Source organism: Anguilla anguilla, chromosome 10 (assembly GCF_013347855.1).
Source record: "Anguilla anguilla isolate fAngAng1 chromosome 10, fAngAng1.pri, whole genome shotgun sequence".
NCBI lineage: Eukaryota > Metazoa > Chordata > Actinopteri > Anguilliformes > Anguillidae > Anguilla > Anguilla anguilla.
The window spans coordinates 41,316,850-41,337,209 of NC_049210.1; the positions used below are offsets into that span (position 1 = coordinate 41,316,850).

Sequence of the window (20,360 nt, forward strand, 5' to 3'; positions counted from 1 at the left end):
CTGTGTAAACACATGTACAAATCAAACAACTCAAAAATGATGCAAGGTCTGAAAGGTATTGAAAACGATATATTTTTATTCCTACTTAATGTCAGTTATGTCTTTTGAAATTAAAGTGCATTTTCCATCACTGTACATGTGCGCTATTTAAGGTAATGTCACCGAGGAGTTTCCAGATGGTGAACAACAGTGCAAAAACATAGCTCCTTATTACAAAGTATAAAAATAAAAAGTATTTTGTTAGACGGTTTTACATCGTGTAAATGTAGGTGGTTTGTGCTTACAGCTGTGTTTTTTGCCGTTTAGAATTAAAACATAGGTAAATAATTTCCAAATAAAACGAAGTGCATTCGCACAAACTGGTTAATATTAGTTAGTGCATAATCATCAATTACATCAATCTGGTTCAGTTGTGCATGTTCTGCGCGTATTCACCGACCTGTGACTGTGTATTCAAGGATAGGGAGTTGATTTATATGGCAGAGTGAATGGGATGACTTAGAATTCTATTCTCTGGGCATTCAGTCATTTCGGCCGCGCATATATCATCAACTCTCTCTCGCATATAGCTCCTCTCTCCGCAGATACTGTACGCAGACGGTAGTCTGTGCAGTGTAGAAGTCCGTTCGCTGTCCGACTGCGCTGGATGCGCAGCGGCTGCAGTAGTGAAAGAACTGAAGAGTGGCGCGCGAAATACTACACGGTGACAACTTCCGGTTTGTAAAACTACCGAGAGAGGGAAGTTTAAGATTGTCGCCGAAATTCTGTGCTGGCGAGATTGCGCTTAACGGGCTCCGAGAAGGGCAGAGAATAACTCCTTATGTAAAGGTAACGCCAATGATTGAGGTATTATTCTTATTATTAGGTGACATTCAGTATAGTATGCGCTTTTGCGGATTTCTAGCTACTTAGCTAGCTGTTGCCTGTGCCTAACCAGCTAGTTAACGTTAACTCTACTAGCTAGGTAACATTCCCAGAGTTTAACGTTAGTTTCAATTCATTTATCACTTATCAGGAAGAACAAGATAACAGTAAATGTTCTGAAAGTAAACCGGTTAATACGTGTTAAATTTTGTTATTTAGTCACCTGTCAGCGTGGCGTTTCTAAATACAGCTGGCGTTTTTATATCATCCCTTGTTAAAATGTATAGTCTGTGTTGTGATTCTGTACGGTCAAACTGAGGTACTGTAGCTAGCTATCTAATTTCATGGATATACTGTACTTAGTTATACTGCATTAAGTTCTTTCTAGGTTCGTTTTGTTTTGAGCCACTGGAGGGTTTGTTTTTTTTGCCTGTTACTATCATTTCTACGATTGCAGGGATTGTATTGTAGAGTGTTGCAAATATTTTAAATACCCGGCTTTTGCCGATATTTTATTGCTGTTCAATAATGAAATGAATATATCTTCCAGCGTTTATTCAAGTGGAGAAACAAGTTTGTTTGTTATGCAGCAATAATGTTTAGATTTTCGAAAATTTTTTTCGACCGTTAGCACTTCATTTGCATATAATTGTGAACAGCTGCAAGCCTAATTATGCAAATACATATCTGACCTAAGTGGGACCACACATCCAGACGGACACGTGCACGGTTACACCATTATAAATTAAAATAAGCACAGCACCTGACAGTTTAAAAAAAGCGATTAGGCAAAAAAATAATTAATTCAGCAAACAAGAAAAAATCTGTGCAAATGGCTGTCTGCAGGTCAGTCGGTTAAAAAGTGATGTTTTAGCATTTTTACAATAGAACCCCTCCAAATAGTTAAAGTAATTTGGAAAACTATTTCAACTGTAATTTTCACATGGCAAAAACATTTTGCCTGAACTGACACAGGTACCAAGTTTCAAAAGCTGAACATAAAACAACTGACTGCAATAGCTATTTGCTTTCTCTTAATAAAAAGTAAAAAGCAAAAATAAATAAATAAATCAGCAAGTGACATATCCGCTAATATGCACATTGATTCACCTATTCATTAATGGGAATACTTGGCTATCTTTATTGCCTTGGCATGAACATGGCTTTGTTTATATACAGTAGGCATGCTTAAAATGAATAAATGGCATATGATGGATCAGTTAAATGGAATGTTGCATTGCTCAACATAGAGTTAATGAGGAGACTGCATTGCCACCTTGCCACCGGAGGACTGAATTGCAGGCTTTAAAAGTCAGTTGCAGAAGTGAGGTGGTGTTCAGTGCAACACCTGCTGGACTTGACTATTAGCTACATGGTGACAACAACTTAATTTCACAGCAGTTTACTACAACTGAATGCATATGGGCTAAAAATAAGAACGCACAGGTCTGATGACAGACTTTATACTGAATGCTCTTGCTGCTAAATGTATGTAGGTCCGAAGCTACTTTTACCAAATGTTCATATATTTGATAAAGTATAAATAGCCCTGCAGAAATGCCAAATTTCACAAACTGTATTGTGAATGACCACACCAAAACTCAACATAAAAAATATGACTCTTAGATAGCTTCCACCCCCCCTCCCCCCCCCACACATCTATTCTCTTTCTACATTAAACACACATTAATGTAAAACGTTTTTGTGTAAGAAGGTAAATGCGCCATAATTCGGGGATCGGAATGCCCTGCGCCTCTCTCACTCGCATCCTTTCTGTAAATCGCACGTTTGGGGAAACCGCAAGCGCCGCGCTCGCGCGTTAGCCTCGCTGATTAAATCTTTACTAGCGGCCGTTGAGGACGGCTGCCCAGAAAACAAGGGCAACGGGCATGATGTCATCGTGCGCCTGTTTGGTTTTTGAAACGCAGTTTTGAAAAGGAACGGGGTCTGGCAGCGTCCTCGCCCGTGATGTCATACCATGAGCGCAGCGACGCCCCGTTCTGTGGGAACTCTTGAGCTCCTAATTTTCTCCTTTCATCGTTTAATTGGGAAATCGTTTTTTAACAGGCGGTCCTGATCTCGTACGGTGACTCGCCAAGAGCACGAGAAGAAATTCACGGTCCGCAGCTGAACGTAGCGAAGTTTGAAGGGAATAAAGGATTTGCATTATACTGACATTCTGTTTGCCCCCGCATCAGAATTTAGTTTGTGAGTTGGCGCTGGTGTTGGCGTTTGAGCAGGGTGCACTTTTACAGCTCAGCTAATGAAACACTGGGTGATGACAAATTCAGATGGTAAAAACCCCGAGCCCCAGCTGTGGTGTACATTTAACCGCAGTTTTCTGATCACAGCTCCTGTCACTTCAGCCTTTGCTTAAAAGATTCATTATTTTCCGCAAACGCAGATGACCTCACTCTGGAACCCCCCTGGTTCTCCCCTCCCCGTGCCCATTGATGACAGCCTCTGTGTGTGTGTGTGTGTGTGTGTGTGTGTGTGTGTGTGTGTGTGTGTGTGTGTGTGTGTGTGTGTTTCTCCATCTATGCAGTGTCTGGACCAGATCAGAACCATGACCCAGTCCGGGCCCTTCTCCGAGCGGGTGGTGGAGTTCTGGGTGGGCAAGGCGGTGGATTGGGGGCAGTCCACCTCCTCTTTGGAAAGGGCCGACGTTCGAGCTCACCTGCCCAAACTCAGGATCTTCCTGCGGCAGCTGCTTCAAGAGCTGCAGCTCACAGTGAGTATATGAGTCTGATTCAGAGTGAGTCTTTAACTGAGTCAGTGTGCTGGGCGAGTCTCTAACAGAGTCAGACCCTAATAGGGTCAGTGTGTAGATTGAGTCTCTAACAGAGTCAGTGTGTAGAGTGAGTCGCTAGCAGAGTCAGTGTGCAGAGTGAGTCACTAACCGAGTCAGACTATAATAGGGTTAGTGTGCAGAGTGAGTCTCTAACAGAGTCAGTGTGCAGAGTGAGTCTCTAACCGAGTCAGACTCTAATAGGGTTAGTGTGCAGAGTGAGTCTCTAACAGAGTCAGTGTGTAGAGTGAGTTGGTAGCAGAGTCAGTGTGTAGAGTGAGTTGGTAGCAGAGTCAGTGTGCAGAGTGAGTCTCTAACAGAGTCAGTGTGCAGAGTGAGTCTCTAACCGAGTCAGACCCTAATAGGGTTAGTGTGTAGAGTGAGTCTCTAACAGAGTCAGTGTGTAGAGTGAGTTGGTAGCAGAGTCAGTGTGCAGAGTGAGTCTCTAACAGAGTCAGTGTGAGTCTCTGGGCTGAAGCAGGCAGGCAGTTGGCAGGCTCTGAGGCTGGGTTAGGGTTAGTGTGTAGAGTGAGTCGCTAGCTGAGTCAGTGTGCAGAGTGAGTCACTAGCAGAGTCAGACTCTAATAGGGTTAGTGTGCAGAGTGAGTCTCTAACAGAGTCAGTGTGCAGAGTGAGTCTCTAACCGAGTCAGACTCTAATAGGGTTAGTGTGCAGAGTGAGTCTCTAACAGAGTCAGTGTGTAGAGTGAGTTGGTAACAGAGTCAGTGTGTAGAGTGAGTTGGTAACAGAGTCAGTGTGCAGAGTGAGTCTCTAACCGAGTCAGACTCTAATAGGGTTAGTGTGTAGAGTGAGTCACTAGCAGAGTCAGTGTGCAGAGTGAGTCTCTAACCGAGTCAGACTCTAATAGGGTTAGTGTGCAGAGTGAGTCTCTAACAGAGTCAGTGTGAGTCTCTGGGCTGAAGCAGGCAGGCGGTTGGCAGGCTCTGAGGCTGGGTTAGCAGCGTAATAGGCGCTGAGGGACCGGCAGTGTTAACCTAATGTATCCCTGCATCAGATGGAGCAAATTGAGCAGGCTGGGTGGGGGGGTGGGGGGGGTGGAGCGTTGGGGATTTGTGAGAATGTAGTGTTAAGAGGAACCGTGCTTTCCCACCACCTCGGTACTATCTTGAAAGGGTTCCTTTATTCACCACCAGACCCCCAACCCCCCCGCAGCCCCCCCGGCCCAGCAGCCTCAGTTCTTGGCACGTCGGAAAGAAAAACGAGATCTCAGCCGGCAGGGTTTCAGTTTGTTCACTGCGACGGCTGCGCTGCCAAGATGTAATCATTCCTCTCGATTTTCATCATTTTTTTTATTTATTCAATTTTTTTTCCCCCTCCCGCGTGTCAGCTGGGTGACAACATCGACAGCTTCGACAGGGACCGAGATCTCTTAATTAGAGCAGAGTCTTTCCCAGCTCACCCTTGTAAAAAGCTGTTCAAAAAGTCACACAAAAAAATTCAATAATACAAAGTTTCTGGATTCCCCAAAGAACTTTCGTGATAAATGGGCTTTATTGTAGCTTTAGCCTGGAGGGTAACAAAAAAATTAAATGGAAAATTATAACTATTTATTCCAATTTCCTCATTTGCATCACGTTTCAAACCAGGAACTCTTATTTATTTATTTATTTATTTTTCCCTTCCGTGACCTTTTCGACTGGCAGAGCTGGAGTATTTTGAGCTTTTTTGAAACGTGTCTCCTCCTCCTCCTGGCACCGTAGGCATGGCCTAGCTCAAAGACCAGGTTTAGGAGGGGTGGGAAAATGAAGGAGACGTGCGTGCGCCTGCATAACTTGTCCCATGGACAGGGCGGCTCTGTGAGCGAAGTTCCCCTTGACAGGAAGCGGGCCCTGATTTCAAAAGCCCCTTCCGAAGGCGCCTCGTCCATGTCACGTTCAAACAAACTGGAACTCTTTGAGATGACGCACTTGGAAGGTGAGGCTGTGGGCCGTTTCCCTCCCCTTCCTCCCGTCCATTTGTGATGAAGTGAAACTCAATCCACCCGGTTGAAGGCAGTTTTTTTTTTTTTTTTTTTTGCCAGTTATTTATTAATGAGTCAATAAACACAGCATATTAAAAAAATCCATCTGGTGCAGAGTACATGGAGAAAGACCCAGGAAATGTTTTGAAGACCAGTCGGAATGGTCGTTGTAATACGGGGTCACTTCGTTACGAGGAAGATTAGTCACGTACTGTTACCCTGGGATGCTTCTCCCTAGCTGTCTTCTGTTATGTTTATGGGTGTAAGACCATTGTGGGTTAATCAGAGGCAGGAGCTAATTCTGTTTATCTGTAAATGTGGTGAACCACTCTGAACCACAAAGCGCATCAGCTTCAGGGAACCTCAGACGGGTCCAGTGAATTACTGAACGAAATGAAACGGACTCTCCACGCACTGTGATCGAGTTCGAAAGCAACCCTCTCCAGAATTCGGGGTTTCCATCCCAGGGCTGTTTTGTGGAGTCCGCTCCACGCCACACGCTACACGCTACACGCTGAACGGAAGGGCCCTTATCTAGATGAACATTCCTCCTCTGCTGCGTCACACGCTCGTTTACACACGTCTAGTGTTAAACGGGGGCCATGTGTACATGTAGATCATTACCGAAATCATGTGCTTTTAATGTTTCACGTGTTCGCTGTTTGGCTGTGCTCCAGTGGCGGGGGAAAAAGAAAATAACTGCAATCTTCGAGATCCGATGAGAACAGTGCTGGCTTTGATTATTAACAACACAGCCTGTTGATTTATGAAGTTTTAATTATTTTTTGGCTGTTCCAGGAGAAATTATGTGTGCAGCATATAAGCACGTAATATAAGACAACAAAAAACTTTGACTGCTGCAGTGCAGTATAATGGTTTGTAACTCGGCTTGTAGCTGCAGGTTTGATTCCCAGATGGGGCACAGCCGTTGAATCCTCAAGCAAGCTACTTAAATTGCTTCAGAAAATATCCAGCTGTATAAATGGATTGTGTCCAATAAAATGTAAGTCGTCAAAGTCATGCTGCGAAATACCAAAACTTAAATTTTGTTTTAAAATCTTAATTTGAAGCCTTTACAAACCAGGCAATGAAGCGGTTTTGAATGAGACTGTTTGATGGTTGAGATGTGGGATTGGCTACGTTGTGCTTGGTAACGCTCGCCCCTCGTAGCGCCAGCGAGGGTAACGCACTTGCGTGGCGTGTAGCTTTAACGGGGAGGGGGGTTAAATGAGGAAAAATGTGTGTAAACAAGCCAGAGCTTAATCAGAAACGCATTTCTCTCCCGCTGGTCCCAGTCTCTCAGCCCCAGGGATGGATGCAGGCTTCTCCTGTGCCAAGCATCGAGGGAGGCAGGGGGAAGACTCGCACCTTCCTGTCATGATCTCTCTCATTCTCTCTCCCTCTGCCTCTCTGTCTTTCTGTACCCCCCTCTCCCTCTCCCTCTCCTTCTCTCCTCCCCCCCCCCCCCCCCCCCTCTCTCTCTCTCTCCTTCTCTCTAGCGTTCCACCACAGAAGCAATGGGCCGCCTTCCGTTCTTGGGCCAGTTGGTGGGCAGGCTGTGCTGGAACCCGTGCGTTAGCACTGACGGTAAATTCACCCCTTCACCTCCGGCGAGTGTCCCGTTTGGGTTAATGAGAAGGGTCAAGTAATTACGCTCTGCTCGTTTCCCAGTTAACCCGCCGGGCGCCTTTACTTCTCTCTCTCTGACTCCATTCTGCTCTCCCTCAGTTCAATTCAAGAAAGCTTTATTGGCAGCGCATAACGTAAATATATTACCAAGGCTTAAAAACTCTGCAATGCATCCATGTGTAGTTTTATGTAATTTGCTAACTCACAGTTCTCACGGTCATGACCAGGAAAAAAAAAGTTCTGTTTATTGTTTTAGTTTGGAAAAGTAGGAGGAAAAAGCAGTCCCTACTTGCTTTTTCCTAAACTTTCATAATCATGGGATTATGGAAAATTGCTGAGGGGGTTATTGTTCCCAGTAATATATCGAGTAAGCCATCTAAACATAGCCGGTCTGTCAGGTGCATTGCATGTGGGTCGGAGGCATTGAATGAACTCTGGTAATTATGTTATTTCTCCGAGGCCTTTGATTGTGGCCTCTGATCGTGCAGGAGCTAAATACAGCAATTTCTTGTAATTTATTAATTTATTGAACAAGTAGCTTAAATTCATGAAGTGCTTCTATTCTAGTCATTGCTACTAGAAAAAGCATGAAGCTCATAAATTTTATCAGATTTTTACAATGACACAAAAAGATGAGTTTTACTTTACTATCGTAAAAATGTATATGAAACCGTATATGTTCAGTTCGATTGTGATCAGGTGAATGAATAGACCAGTGAAGAATTTTCCTGTTTTTGACTTTGGAAAAAGATCGTTGGGATCACTGTCTTGCTATAGGTGGAAGTGTCGCCCAATGAGTTTGGAGGCATTTGCGTTCCCCCCGAGTTGCCGTTAAGCGCTGATGGGTGGAACTGTGCCTGTGTTGTTTTTGGGGAACAGGGGAGAGTCTGGACTGTCTACTTCAGTGCCTGTGGTGGCTGTACAGCAGTGAGCCGCAGAACGCCGTGGAGCGGAGGGCCAACCAGTGGATCCGGGTAACTGATCTGCGTCTAATTACAGCCCCATCTCTCTTACGCCTCTGGACTACGACGCAGCCAGCTATTTCCTGGCAAACCCCTGCTGCGGCGTGCGCTCCGCTGACTGAGCTAATCCACCACCTCCTCAGTATTCTGTGCTTCATCTGACCTGAGCCTGTTCCTCTTATGAGCCAGTTGAAGTTATTTTTATGACTAAATTCTACTTTTATAAGAATTCTGATGGTCATAGTCTTCCTCCTTCCCTGCTTCTGTTGAGGGAACCGGGTTTTCTTCCAGTGGTTAATCCAATATATCTGGTGTTTTTTCCCCCCATGTTGTTTAATATGATTCTCTGTGCTAAATGCAGAGTTATGTATGTGATCTCATTAACTGTGGTGATGGATCAGTTGCAGGGATAAAAAACGATTTTCAAAATGGCGTAAGACTAACAGTCAGCTCTAGTGTAGGGAATGTGAATGGTTCACAGTCTTATTCCTCAGTGGCTGAGAGCAAACTAGAGAAAGCAGCTCATTAATAACATAAGAAGACCCAAAAAAACAGCAAATTACCCCCATTCAACTTTTTCAGAGTTCACGCAGATGTCTTACCGTAAACTCTGTCAGGCTCTTTCATTTTGTCCTCTACACACACTCTCTCACACATGCTCAAACCCCCACCAAGATCGGATGTGTGTATTCTTTTGATTAGTTTTAATCAAATGAAAAGGCCTTGCTAATTAAGAGTGCTCTTAAACTTTTAATTTGCCAGATGTTTGTTTTTTTGTAAACCTGTTGAAAGGGAAGTTGGGATGGTTGTGTTATTTTTTTGGAGGGATGTGGCAGGGGTGGTGGGGGCTGGTTAAAGGGGTGGGCTGTGGGTGGGTATTCTATATGAGGGACTGTGGAAAGTGAATGGAACTTTGTGGAGAACAGCCTAATTTTGCTGAAACAGCTGCTCCCAGGTCTGGTGAGAGGAAGACGTGTGTTTGAGAGAGCTGGCGTATGTGTGTGTGTGTGCATGCACATGTTAGTGTGTGTCTGTGTGTGTGCGCGTGTGTGTGTGCGCGCGCGCGCACTTGTGTGTTTGTGGTCACTGTTCTGGCTGCCCCACCACCGCGTCTGGGCGATCCTCCAGCGGTCAGCTGGGACTTCACAGAGAGGGGGGGGCCATTTCCTGTACCCGCTGCAGTGGCTTTACCCACCAAATGCGCCACCCTGCCCCTGCGGAGGGGAGGGGAGGGGTGGGGAGTCCCCTAGGCCTTTTTTACCCATCCCACTAAAGGCCACACCCATCTCCCCTGCCCTGTCCGCCACAGGCCGCCGGCATGGCCAGGACGGTCACGTTGACGCCCCGCCGCAGCGATGGGGCGCGGGGAACGTACACGCTCCTCTCTCGCAGACACCGCCGTCCCGGGACGCTCGCGTGCCTGAGGTCTGAGGCGCGCGCGTGCGGGCCGCCTTAATCCCCCCCGGCTGCGGCTGGCTGCTCACCGGAGCAGAGCGCCCCAAAACCCGCCCCCTCACCCCGCCAAGCGGCAGCAGCGGGCCTGTCCGGAAAAACGCGCGGCTGATCTCAATTCCAGGCCATTTTTGGGGGGACGGCTCCGCGCCCGGGGAGAGGGGGTGCTGGGGCAGCCGGTTCTGCTTTGGGACTGCGGAGGCCCGCGTGGTCCGTGGTTCCACACCGCGTTTTTCGGGTTTTAAAAATGAATGTTTATTTTTGAAGAATATTCTTTCCCCTCGCCTTCTGCTGAGACCCGTTCGGTGCTCACGGGCAGAGCTCAGAGATCTCCTTATTGGTCTGGCTGCCGGACTGCATGACGTTCGCTTAATTATTACCAGCAGTCTGAAGCCCTCTTAACTTATTGAGCTTTTCAAAAGTTTTTCATTTAATTTACAGAGACGGAGAGAAAATTGTACTTTTTATTTTTTTAAGGACCGTAATTTTTTTGGAAGAGCCGCAGTCTTGGGCGTTTGACGTCCTTCCCCCACCACGCCCCACCCTGCCTGCCATTGAGTGTTTGAGTAAGTGTGAGTTCCTGCTTTTTGTGGATCAGATAGTTGTGAATGGTAGACAAGATGGTAGTGAATGGTAGATCAGATGGTAGTGAATGGTAGATCAGATGGTAGTGAATGGTAGATCAGATGGTAGTGAATGGTAGATCAGATGGTAGTGAATGGTAGATCAGATGGTAGTGAATGGTAGATCAGATGGTAGTGAATGGTAGATCGATGGTAGATCAGATGGTAGTGAATGGTAGATCAGATGGTAGTGAATGGTAGATCAGATGGTAGTGAATGGTAGATCAGATGGTAGTGAATGGTAGATCAGATGGTAGTGAATGGTAGATCAGATGGTAGTGAATGGTAGATCAGATGGTAGTGGATGGTAGATCAGATGGTAGTGAATGGTAGATCAGATGGTAGTGAATGGTAGATCAGATGGTAGTGAATGGTAGATCAGATGGTAGTGAATGGTAGTGAATGGTAGATCAGGTGGTAGTGAATGGTAGATCAGATGGTAGTGAATGGTAGATCAGATGGTAGTGAATGGTAGATCAGGTGGTAGTGAATGGTAGATCAGATGGTAGTGAATGGTAGATTAGGTGGTAGTGGATGGTAGATCAGATGCTAGTGAATGGTAGTGAGCATGCAGTGTGCCAGTAGCCATACAGAACCTCACCACGCAGCACACGTAGCAACGCTCTCCAGCGGCTGTCCAGAGCAGCTGTTTCATCCTTTTTCTTCTTCCGTGGAAAGCTGCTCCATGTTTACAGTGTCGCATCCAGTGTTTGTACTCTGTGCGCTTTGGAGAAAAGAAAGAATCAAAGAAAATAAAGCAGCAGACTGGGTTTGAGGCGATGCCAGACTGCACTCTGGTGCACAGAAATTGGATCACAAAATTTGGAACAATTTTTTAATGTTTTTTTTTGTAGGCGCCTTTGATTGAATGTTGGCTTTCACAGGCCCCATAAAGAGCATCTCTGAGCCTGTGTCCAAAAAAGGGGTCAGGGGTCAACTGCAACAGGAACTGAGTTTGAGCTACAGTCGGACTGCTAAACTGGCACAGTCTGAGCCAATGGCTCGTTGGGGTTAGGGGGTCAAAGGTCAGCTGTGGGGGGGAGCTGAGCTCAGGCATTGGTCAGACCGCTGGAAACGCAGCAGGGCGCTTCTCCGCGGAACTCGAACTCCGCATTCCTTTTTAATTTTTTATTTTTTTTAATGCTATGAGCACTTAATAAATCTATCTAACGTGGACCTTGAAGGTTCGTCATGCACGTTAAACACCCGGGTGAAGCAGGCGGGGGTGGGGCTCTTCGGGGACCAATCACGGAGTCGGTCTGGGAGTCCGCAGGCTTTGTCGTGGTTTGACGGGAGTGTGGAAAATGGGGAGGGTTCGAGGGGAGTTGGTGAAATCTCCAGAGGAACCACAGAGGGCTTTGGAAAAGTATGCAAAGTAGGACGGGGAAAATGGAATCCTTGTACACCATCCTATGAAAATGTGAAAAGACTAATAATCATAGCGGTAATAATGATGACTGACGATGAGAGAGATGTATTTTTCCTGCCTTTTTTTTGCAGAATTTACTGTATCACCTCTCTGTGGAGGAGGGACACGGTTCAGCCGGTAGTACCGGGAGTGCCGTGAGACGCTCGGAACGTGCACCACACACACCGACCGACCAGCGCTTACTGTTTCTGAGAAACGTGAGGAGCCTGTGTGTGTGTCTTTCATTTTTTATAGTACCTTAATGCACACCTGAGGGTTTATTGCTTGTGAGTATGATAACGAGTGTGTATGTGCGCGTGCGTGCGTAAGCAGTAGTCACTGCATCCTCGGCAAGAATGGACAGCAGCAAACGTGCCTGTGTGTTTTGAACGTATCTCTCTTCTCCTGCCAGATGGTGGCGCTGTTGGAGAGGGAGGTCAGTGGGAGCTGCTGCCCTGGGGTTCACCCGGCTGAGAGGTTCGTATCATGGGCTAAACACAAATGCCATTCGCGGGTCGCCAGGTGGAGCTGCCGGGCCCAGTGGGCACTGGCACATTCCAGAGTCCATCCGAGGCTGCGAGGCTCATCCGTGTCACTTCCTGTATTTCTCTCACGATTCCGTAGGTGTCCGTGTGACGACGTGCGCGGTGCCTCGGTGACGTGCACCGCTCTGGTCACGTGTCCCGAAGCGGCCCCTCTGATTGGTGCTCTCCTGCAGCACCCAACGTCGTGCGACAGAGCGTCTCTCAGCGAAGACTTCCTGGACGCGCTGAACGCTGCCCTGCTGGGGTGAGAGTGAACGGAAAAACGGAATTTTAAAAAATTTTGTTTGCGGGAAAAACGCATCTTGTCTACTTTAAATATTGATAATGCGTTGAGTTTGTGTTTTGTTTGATTTTGTCTGCAGTTAATATTGAGTGTGTTTTGTGTTGGTTGTGGTTAATATTGAGAATATGTTTTGTTTGTTGCAGTTAATATTGAGAATGTGTTTTGTGTAGTTTACTGTAAATATTGAGGATGTGTTTTGTGTCATTTACAGTAAATATTGAAGATGTGTTTTGTGTCGTTTACAGTAAATATTGAGGATGTGTTTTGTGTCGTTTACAGTAAACATTGAGGATGTGTTTTGTGTCATTTACAGTAAATATTGAGGATGTGTTTTGTGTCGTTTACAGTAAATATTGAGGATGTGTTTTGTGTCGTTTACAGTAAACATTGAGGATGTGTTTTGTGTCGTTTACAGTAAATATTGAGGATGTGTTTTGTGTCGTTTACAGTAAATATTGAGGATGTGTTTTGTGTCGTTTACAGTAAATATTGAGGATGTGTTTTGTCTGTTTTGTCCGCAGGAAGCAGCTGGTTCTTGGAGAGCAGGCGTTAATGGGCCTGTGGCACCACAGCCTGCCCAGTTTAGAGGGAGCCGTCCTGGACCTTGTGGAGTCCGCTCTCTCGAACCCGTCTCCATCTCCTCAGGACCTGGAGCAGCGAGTGGCCGATTCTCTTCTGGTGGGCGTTCCCTCAGTTTCGCTTGAAAGCACGCGAGCGCAATTTACAATTTAGACGTATTTGCGGACGCTTGTAGCCAGAGTGACTTATGGGAATATGCGTTGTTAACTTGAACGAGTCAAAAAGTACGAGTAAATCTTAATTCTGCTGGCACGGATAGGAATTTGATGTGGATTTAAACGTGCCTTTATTTCTCCCCCAACACCCAGATTGAATTCAGATGAATATTGTCTGCATGAACAGCTTGTAAGATGACGTTGGGCTATCAGAGACTGGGCCAAGCCTGAGACAGTGGCTCGAGGTTCCAGCTCTCATGGTTTACCTATAATCATATCACAGCCCTTTCCCATTTTAAATTAGCTTAGTCACAAAATGGCAGGCTGCTTGGCCAGGAATTCACCGTACATAAACACGTTCGTTAGTCTAGGGCCTCTGCATTTTTCTTTTTGTTTGTTTTTTTCTTGTTTCCTTGATTCACCTCCATCCATATTTAATTTCCACGTAGTTGTTTTTTTGGACCATTGTCAGGACCGTATTTATTTTTATTAAAAAGCGTTTTTTTTTGTCGATATTGTAAACGCGCATTTGTTTGACGAGTGTATGCTTGACAGGTTTTGGATCGGGGGCAGGTCGGTTCCGGGGGTTGTTTAGATTTCAGTCAGAGAATGGGAAGTGTGAAATTAGTGTCACATTCCTGCTTTTTCCAGAGGCTTTCGGTCCAACCTCAATAAACAGCAACTTCTACGGAACGGCTTCTGCCAAAAAAACAGGATTCTTAGAACGCTGCGTAACTGACCTTCCCTCAAGCGTCGGTTCTGCGGAGAGGGAGATAGCCCTGAAGACATCTGTTTTCACTAGGGCGAAGCCAGAACCTCCAAACAGCCTTCTTCTGCACCCGTCCAGCTCATTATTGTGTGACCTCTTCTTCAGTAAACTAAAAGTGGGAGAGGGGAAAAAAAAATTAATTAAAACATGTTTAAAAGAAAAGTAAAAAAAAATAAAATAAAGCCATGCACTATAAACAAGTTTGTGGTTCTGGGTTCTGAGGATGGTTGGATGCTCGTGGGGAATGGGGCGGGAGCCTGTCACAGAATGTTGCAGAGCAGTGAAATGGACACTAGGTGGCGATGATTATCTTTTTATGGATTTTGAGATTTACAGCTTGGGTTTGAGGAGTTGCTGTTTGAACGTGGGTTGGTCTCACTTCGCTGCTTTGGGACGTTCAGAGTGATTTGAACTGAAAATGATATTTGTGAGTGCCGTTTCTGTGATGATGTGTCACAGGTTGCCAGGAAGAAACCTTTTTGATGCATAATTTAGTGAGCTTCACACTTCTTTCCTTGCAGTGCATTATTAAAACCCTCTGTCCTTATTTTCTCTTTAATATGCCTATGTGAACCAGATTTAATACATAAGCCTGCAGGGGAGACACCTGATTGGCTGTAGCATTGTACGGGGATGGGTTTTGATTGGCCGGGATGATAGTGTCACACGCTGGCCGATTGGGTGCTCACAAGCCCACCTGACGCTCTGCGCATGCAGAGTCTTTCTCTGACTCCTGTCTGTGCGAGCCGGGCTTGCCAACTGGTGTGATAAGCAGATGCTAACATAACACGCTTCGGATGAGAGAACGTGCTCGCTGACGCTCGGATAGCGGAGGTTTAGCCAGTGAGTGCTGATAAACAAGATCAGACATTCCAAACCGGGGGGGGAAGGAGGGGGGGCAAAAAATAAATAAATGAAAAGCTTGATTCATAATGTGAGCCTAATACATGCAGTGTTTTTGGAAAAAGCGGTTGAATATTTTCCAAGGAAAATATTAAACGGGATTAATTTAATTTAAAACACATGAGGCTGTGTAGCACAAATTCAGCAAGGGCTTTCGGCAAAAAAAAATTATCTTGTTTTCATCTTTGATAATTTAGCAGGGTGTGATTATTCCCTCCACAGTGAACTGGAGGAATGGCCAGTTAAAAAAAAATCAAAAAAAGACATAAAAACATTCGATTTACAATACGCTACAATCCTGACCTCTAGTGGTTCACCTTGGCAATTCCACTTCGGTTGCTGATATAAGTTGGAAGAATGCAGCAAGGATAAACATAGTAGTCAAAAAGGTGCTTGTTGGAAAGAGGGGAAAATACCAATGTATCAAAAAGGGTTTATTTTACCAGTCAAAGTTGTGAAAAAGTAAAGATGGCAAATAAGTAGGAGTCCCAAGGCACTCTTAATGGTTAAAACGCTTTATTTGAACATGGCAAGGAAGAATTAAAACGTGCTGGACCTACGCCCTGTGACCGCAAACGGCCTTCGTCGGGGTTGGAAGTCTGTTTTGTACAAGTCCTTAATTATTGAAATTATCAGCGACATGAAACAACAAATTGATCTAGAAATTGCTAGAAACTGACTGAGAAAGCAATTGGATTAAAACTGAGCTCTAAAACTGGAATTGACAGCATTAATTCCTAATGGTATAAGAAGGTTAACTTTGCTGTATTGTTGAACTCATAACTTAATGTAATCGTGCCGAGCAAAAGATGCCGTTTCATACCAGAGTATGTCTTGAATAATTTCTTTGTGACTTAAGTCACATTTGGGTTGCCTTTAAACTGTGTTTTGTAATGGGAAACAGTGTGATGACATTGAACTGTCTGAGCATGAGTGTTTTCAGGTGATGACTGTAAATTACTTGTTTTAACGAGCGCTCGGTTAACAGCTCTGTTTGAGGGTGATACTGCATAAAGCATGAATATGGATGAGAAGCAAATGACCTTTTCCTTTCTTATTTTTCTTCGTAGCCCAAAGCTTCTGCCCATCACCATCCCATGTTCCTGGTTGTCAATGATGTGTTCCGGTGAGTTTAGTTTTTTCCCTACTTTTTTTCTGCCTGATTTGGTGTTGCCAAGCGACATGCTGAATAATGAATCAAAGCTGCATGACTCACCCTGCAATCACATACTCTCTCCCATGTACTCGCCTGAGAACTGGCCACTGTGTTACACCCTAGAGGCCACACAGTACTACAGGAGAGCCAGTGACTATTTTACACCCTACAGGCCACACAGTACTACAGGAGAGCCAGTGACTATTTTACACCCTACAGGCCACACAGTACTACAGGAGAGCCAGTGACTATTTTACACCCTACAGGCCACACAGTACTACAGGAGAGCCAGTGACTATTTTAGACCCTACAGGACACACTAGACTCTGCCTGTTCAATGTCACCACAGGGCCATTCCCCAGAATCCACCTCTGTGATGCTTTCATCCCCCCACCCCCCCAACCTAGCTAAGTCCTGTCTATGACCTGACTGGGGACTGAACCCGCTCAGTTGGCTCCTCAGGGCGAAGTCTACCCACAAATCCCCCTGGTCCCCTTCCTGTGGATTAAAGCCCTTTGAATGCACCGTTAATCCTCTGGAGAGGGGAGAGAGCAGAGAGCAGGGAAGTCACAGACCAAAGAAAAAAAAGAAGAAGAAATCCATGGGCTTTATCCCACGCATGTGAACACGCCTCAAAGATTCCTTAAGCTGGCAGCCCGATGTCACGCTGACTGAGGAAACTGGCAGATAAAATGTGCTTTTGGGTCTGAGCGGAGGTCTGAAGCGGAGGTCAGGGATGTACGTTAGCGCTCGAGCAGCGGCTAGGCACTGAGATTAGCTCCCTCATCTGTGAGCCTTGGTCTTTAGCCCGGCGGGCTAATGTGGCCTTTTTGGAAAATATGGCCGACCAAACCCTGTTACAGCATGTCCGCTGTAAAGACCATTTATAATAACCAGTAACGGGCAAGTTTATTGCCTGTGTCAGAGGACAGGACCATTGTGACGCGTTGACGTTCCGTTGGTTCCACAGAATCCTGTTGGTGGAGACACGGGGAAGCCCCGCCCTGAGAACTCTCATACAGACCTTCACACGCTGTTTTCTCCTGTCGCTCTGCCTCCTCGACCCACAGGTATGAGATTCGTACGTGCACCTGGTGTGCTTCCCCCAGCCAGAAACCGATCCCTGGTCACCTTACCCTACCCTTATCCCAAGCTGTACATGAAAAGCATTACTTTAAACACATCTGGGATCAGTGTTTTTGTGTAGATTTTATCTGCAACTGTGATGTATTTATAATGAACACTAGGGGGAGTTGCATAAGAAATGCTAGGTTACACTAACCCTAAACCCCATGGCATCTTATGACGAGTTTTTCAGAGGGTAATGGTGTATGTATGTATAGACAGAGGTGGTGTATGTAAGTGTTGGTGTATGTAAGTACAGACAGTGAAGTTTTATGTAAGTATAGGCAGGGATGGTGTCCGTACAGCGATGGTACAGATGGTGCATGTGTACAGATGTATAGACGTATGCATGTGTCTCTGGCTCCAGGAGAGGCTGTCCCTGAAGGTGTTCTTCCCTCATGCTGCTCAGTCTCTGCTCATGCCCCTGCTGCAGCTTCCCACAGGTAAGTCTCTCTGTCCCAGGTACACCTGACACAGGCGTGTGAGCCTCTGTCCCAGCTACACCTGACACAGGCGTGTGAGCCTCTGTCCCAGGTACACCTGACACAGGCGTGTGAGCCTCTGTCCCAGGTACACCTGACACAGGCGTGTGAGCCTCTGTCCCAGGTACACCTGACACAGGCGTGTGAGCCTCTGTCCCAGGTACACCTGACACAGGTGTGTGAGCCTCTGTCCCAGGTACACCTGACACAGGTGTGTGAGCCTCTGTCCCAGGTACACCTGACACAGGCGTGTGAGCCTCTGTCCCAGGTACACCTGACACAGGCGTGTGAGCCTCTGTCCCAGGTACACCTGACACAGGCGTGTGAGCCTCTGTCCCAGGTACACCTGACACAGGCGTGAGAGCCTCTGTCCCAGGTACACCTGACACAGGCGTGTGAGCCTCTGTCCCAGGTACACCTGACACAGGCGTGTGAGCCTCTGTCCCAGGTACACCTGACACAGGTGTGTGAGCCTCTGTCCCAGGTACACCTGACACAGGTGTGTGAGCCTCTGTCCCAGGTACACCTGACACAGGCGTGTGAGCCTCTGTCCCAGGTACACCTGACACAGGTGTGTGAGCCTCTGTCCCCAGGTACACCTGACACAGGTGTGTGAGCCTCTGTCCCCAGGTACACCTGACACAGGCGTGTGAGCCTCTGTCCCAGGTACACCTGACACAGGTGTGTGAGCCTCTGTCCCCAGGTACACCTGACACAGGCGTGTGAGCCTCTGTCCCAGGTACACCTGACACAGGCGTGTGAGCCTCTGTCCCAGGTACACATGACACAGGTGTGTGAGCCTCTGTCCCAGGTACACCTGACACAGGTGTGTGAGCCTCTGTCCCAGGTACACCTGACACAGGCGTGTGAGCCTCTGTCCCAGGTACACATGACACAGGTGTGTGAGCCTCTGTCCCAGGTACACCTGACACAGGTGTGTGAGCCTCTGTCCCAGGTACACCTGACACAGGTGTGTGAGCCTCTGTCCCAGGTACACCTGACACAGGCGTGTGAGCCTCTGTCCCAGGTACACCTGACACAGGCGTGTGAGCCTCTGTCCCAGGTACACCTGACACAGGTGTGTGAGCCTCTGTCCCTGGTACACCTGACACAGGCGTGTGAGCCTCTGTCCCAGGTACACCTGACACAGGTGTGTGAGCCTCTGTCCCAGGTACACCTGACACAGGTGTGTGAGCCTCTGTCCCAGGTACACCTGACACAGGTGTGTGAGCCTCTGTCCCAGGTACACCTGACACAGGCGTGTGAGCCTCTGTCCCAGGTACACCTGACACAGGCGTGTGAGCCTCTGTCCCTGGTACACCTGACACAGGCGTGTGAGCCTCTGTCCCAGGTACACCTGACACAGGCGTGTGAGCCTCTGTCCCAGGTACACCTGACACAGGCGTGTGAGCCTCTGTCCCAGGTACACCTGACACAGGCGTGTGAGCCTCTGTCCCAGGTACACCTGACACAGGCGTGTGAGCCTCTGTCCCAGGTACACCTGACACAGGCGTGTGAGCCTCTGTCCCAGGTACACCTGACACAGGTGTGTGAGGTCTTGCTCTCACATTCACATTTTCGGAAAGTAAAGCCTTTGGCTCCTTGCCCGCTGCAGTGCTGTAAAATTCTGCCCTTACATTGTGTTCTGGGTGAAAATAAGACAAAGTGCGCTTTATACCGGCCTGTTTCCTGCTCCGCTCCGGCCTGAACTGGGTTGTTATATCAGAAAATGTGACAGGAAGGAAACCAGGCCCTTTCCCGGCTCAGTAATATAAATTCGCTGTTTGTGAGGGACGGCCCTTTTTCGGCCTGCTGGACCCTGACCCCGCCTCCTTTCCCTGCTCAGGGCAGAAATGGCCGCCATTGCTCTCAGAAGAGCGTAGCCGGCTACGGCCTCAGTGCAAACAGGACATTAAATATGTTTAAATAGGTGTGTGTTTGTTTCTCGGTGATTAAGAGACCTGTTCTTTTTATGAGGGCTCACGCCCTTATGAAATGGGACTGGGAAGGGTCATGGGATTTGTGTGTGATCCTGAACACTGATTGGGTTTTGGTGTGTTCTCACGTGGTTTTCCTTTAAAAAGCATGATGTTTAATTGTACCAAAGAGGACCAAGACTTGCTTGTCATTGAACTGGCTAAACGCTGGCAGTGAGTGTGGCGTTTTGATTGGTTGATGGAAGTCGGTGATTGACGGCATACGATGCCTTGCGAAACGGCTGTTAGAAAGTGGGCGTGGCTTTGCATGTTCCTGCCCACAGATGTTCCGGAGGAGGCGTGGCCAGAGCACCTGCTGCTGATCAGCTGCTCGTTGCAGAAGGTGGAGGAGGAAGAGGAAGATGCTGCCAGGTAACTCGTCTACCTCACCTATCTGTCTGTGGATGCTTTCTCAAGACAAGGTATCTGCTGGTTTTCAGTCTGCTGCAGCATTGAGCATTGAAGTGCTTCATTACAATCAATGATTGGCTACAGGCGGTCCACACGCCATGTTTCAAAGGCCTGTGATTGGCTGCTTGACCAAAATCAGGTGCTGTGAACATCACTCAAACCTCACTACAACCCAGAGTGGTTGTCTGCCCTCCGGGGAAAGTGAGTGTCAGTGTTTTGCTCAGGGAAAGGGGGTGCAGGGCTCAGGGAAAGGGGGCGTCGGCCAGCCA

At 47.1% G+C, this 20,360-nt stretch overlaps 1 protein-coding gene across 2 annotated transcripts in view; it reads left to right on the forward strand.

Moving 5' to 3' along the window:
- The first annotated feature begins 713 nt into the window (after positions 1-713).
- Positions 714-20,360, forward strand: part of fancc (FA complementation group C) — a 25,943-nt gene continuing 6,296 nt past the window's right edge. The window contains exons 1-12 of one of the 2 annotated variants that reach the window (XM_035435907.1): positions 714-846; positions 3,410-3,595; positions 7,133-7,220; positions 8,142-8,236; positions 11,800-11,925; positions 12,120-12,184; positions 12,332-12,496; positions 13,057-13,213; positions 16,012-16,067; positions 17,068-17,167; positions 17,590-17,665; positions 19,965-20,052. In XM_035435907.1, coding sequence (XP_035291798.1) covers positions 838-846; positions 3,410-3,595; positions 7,133-7,220; positions 8,142-8,236; positions 11,800-11,925; positions 12,120-12,184; positions 12,332-12,496; positions 13,057-13,213; positions 16,012-16,067; positions 17,068-17,167; positions 17,590-17,665; positions 19,965-20,052 — 1,211 coding nt within the window. In that variant the 5' untranslated portion in view covers positions 714-837. The remainder of the gene's footprint in view (positions 847-3,409; positions 3,596-7,132; positions 7,221-8,141; positions 8,237-11,799; positions 11,926-12,119; positions 12,185-12,331; positions 12,497-13,056; positions 13,214-16,011; positions 16,068-17,067; positions 17,168-17,589; positions 17,666-19,964; positions 20,053-20,360) is intronic. The other variant, XM_035435908.1, reaches the window with a different exon arrangement.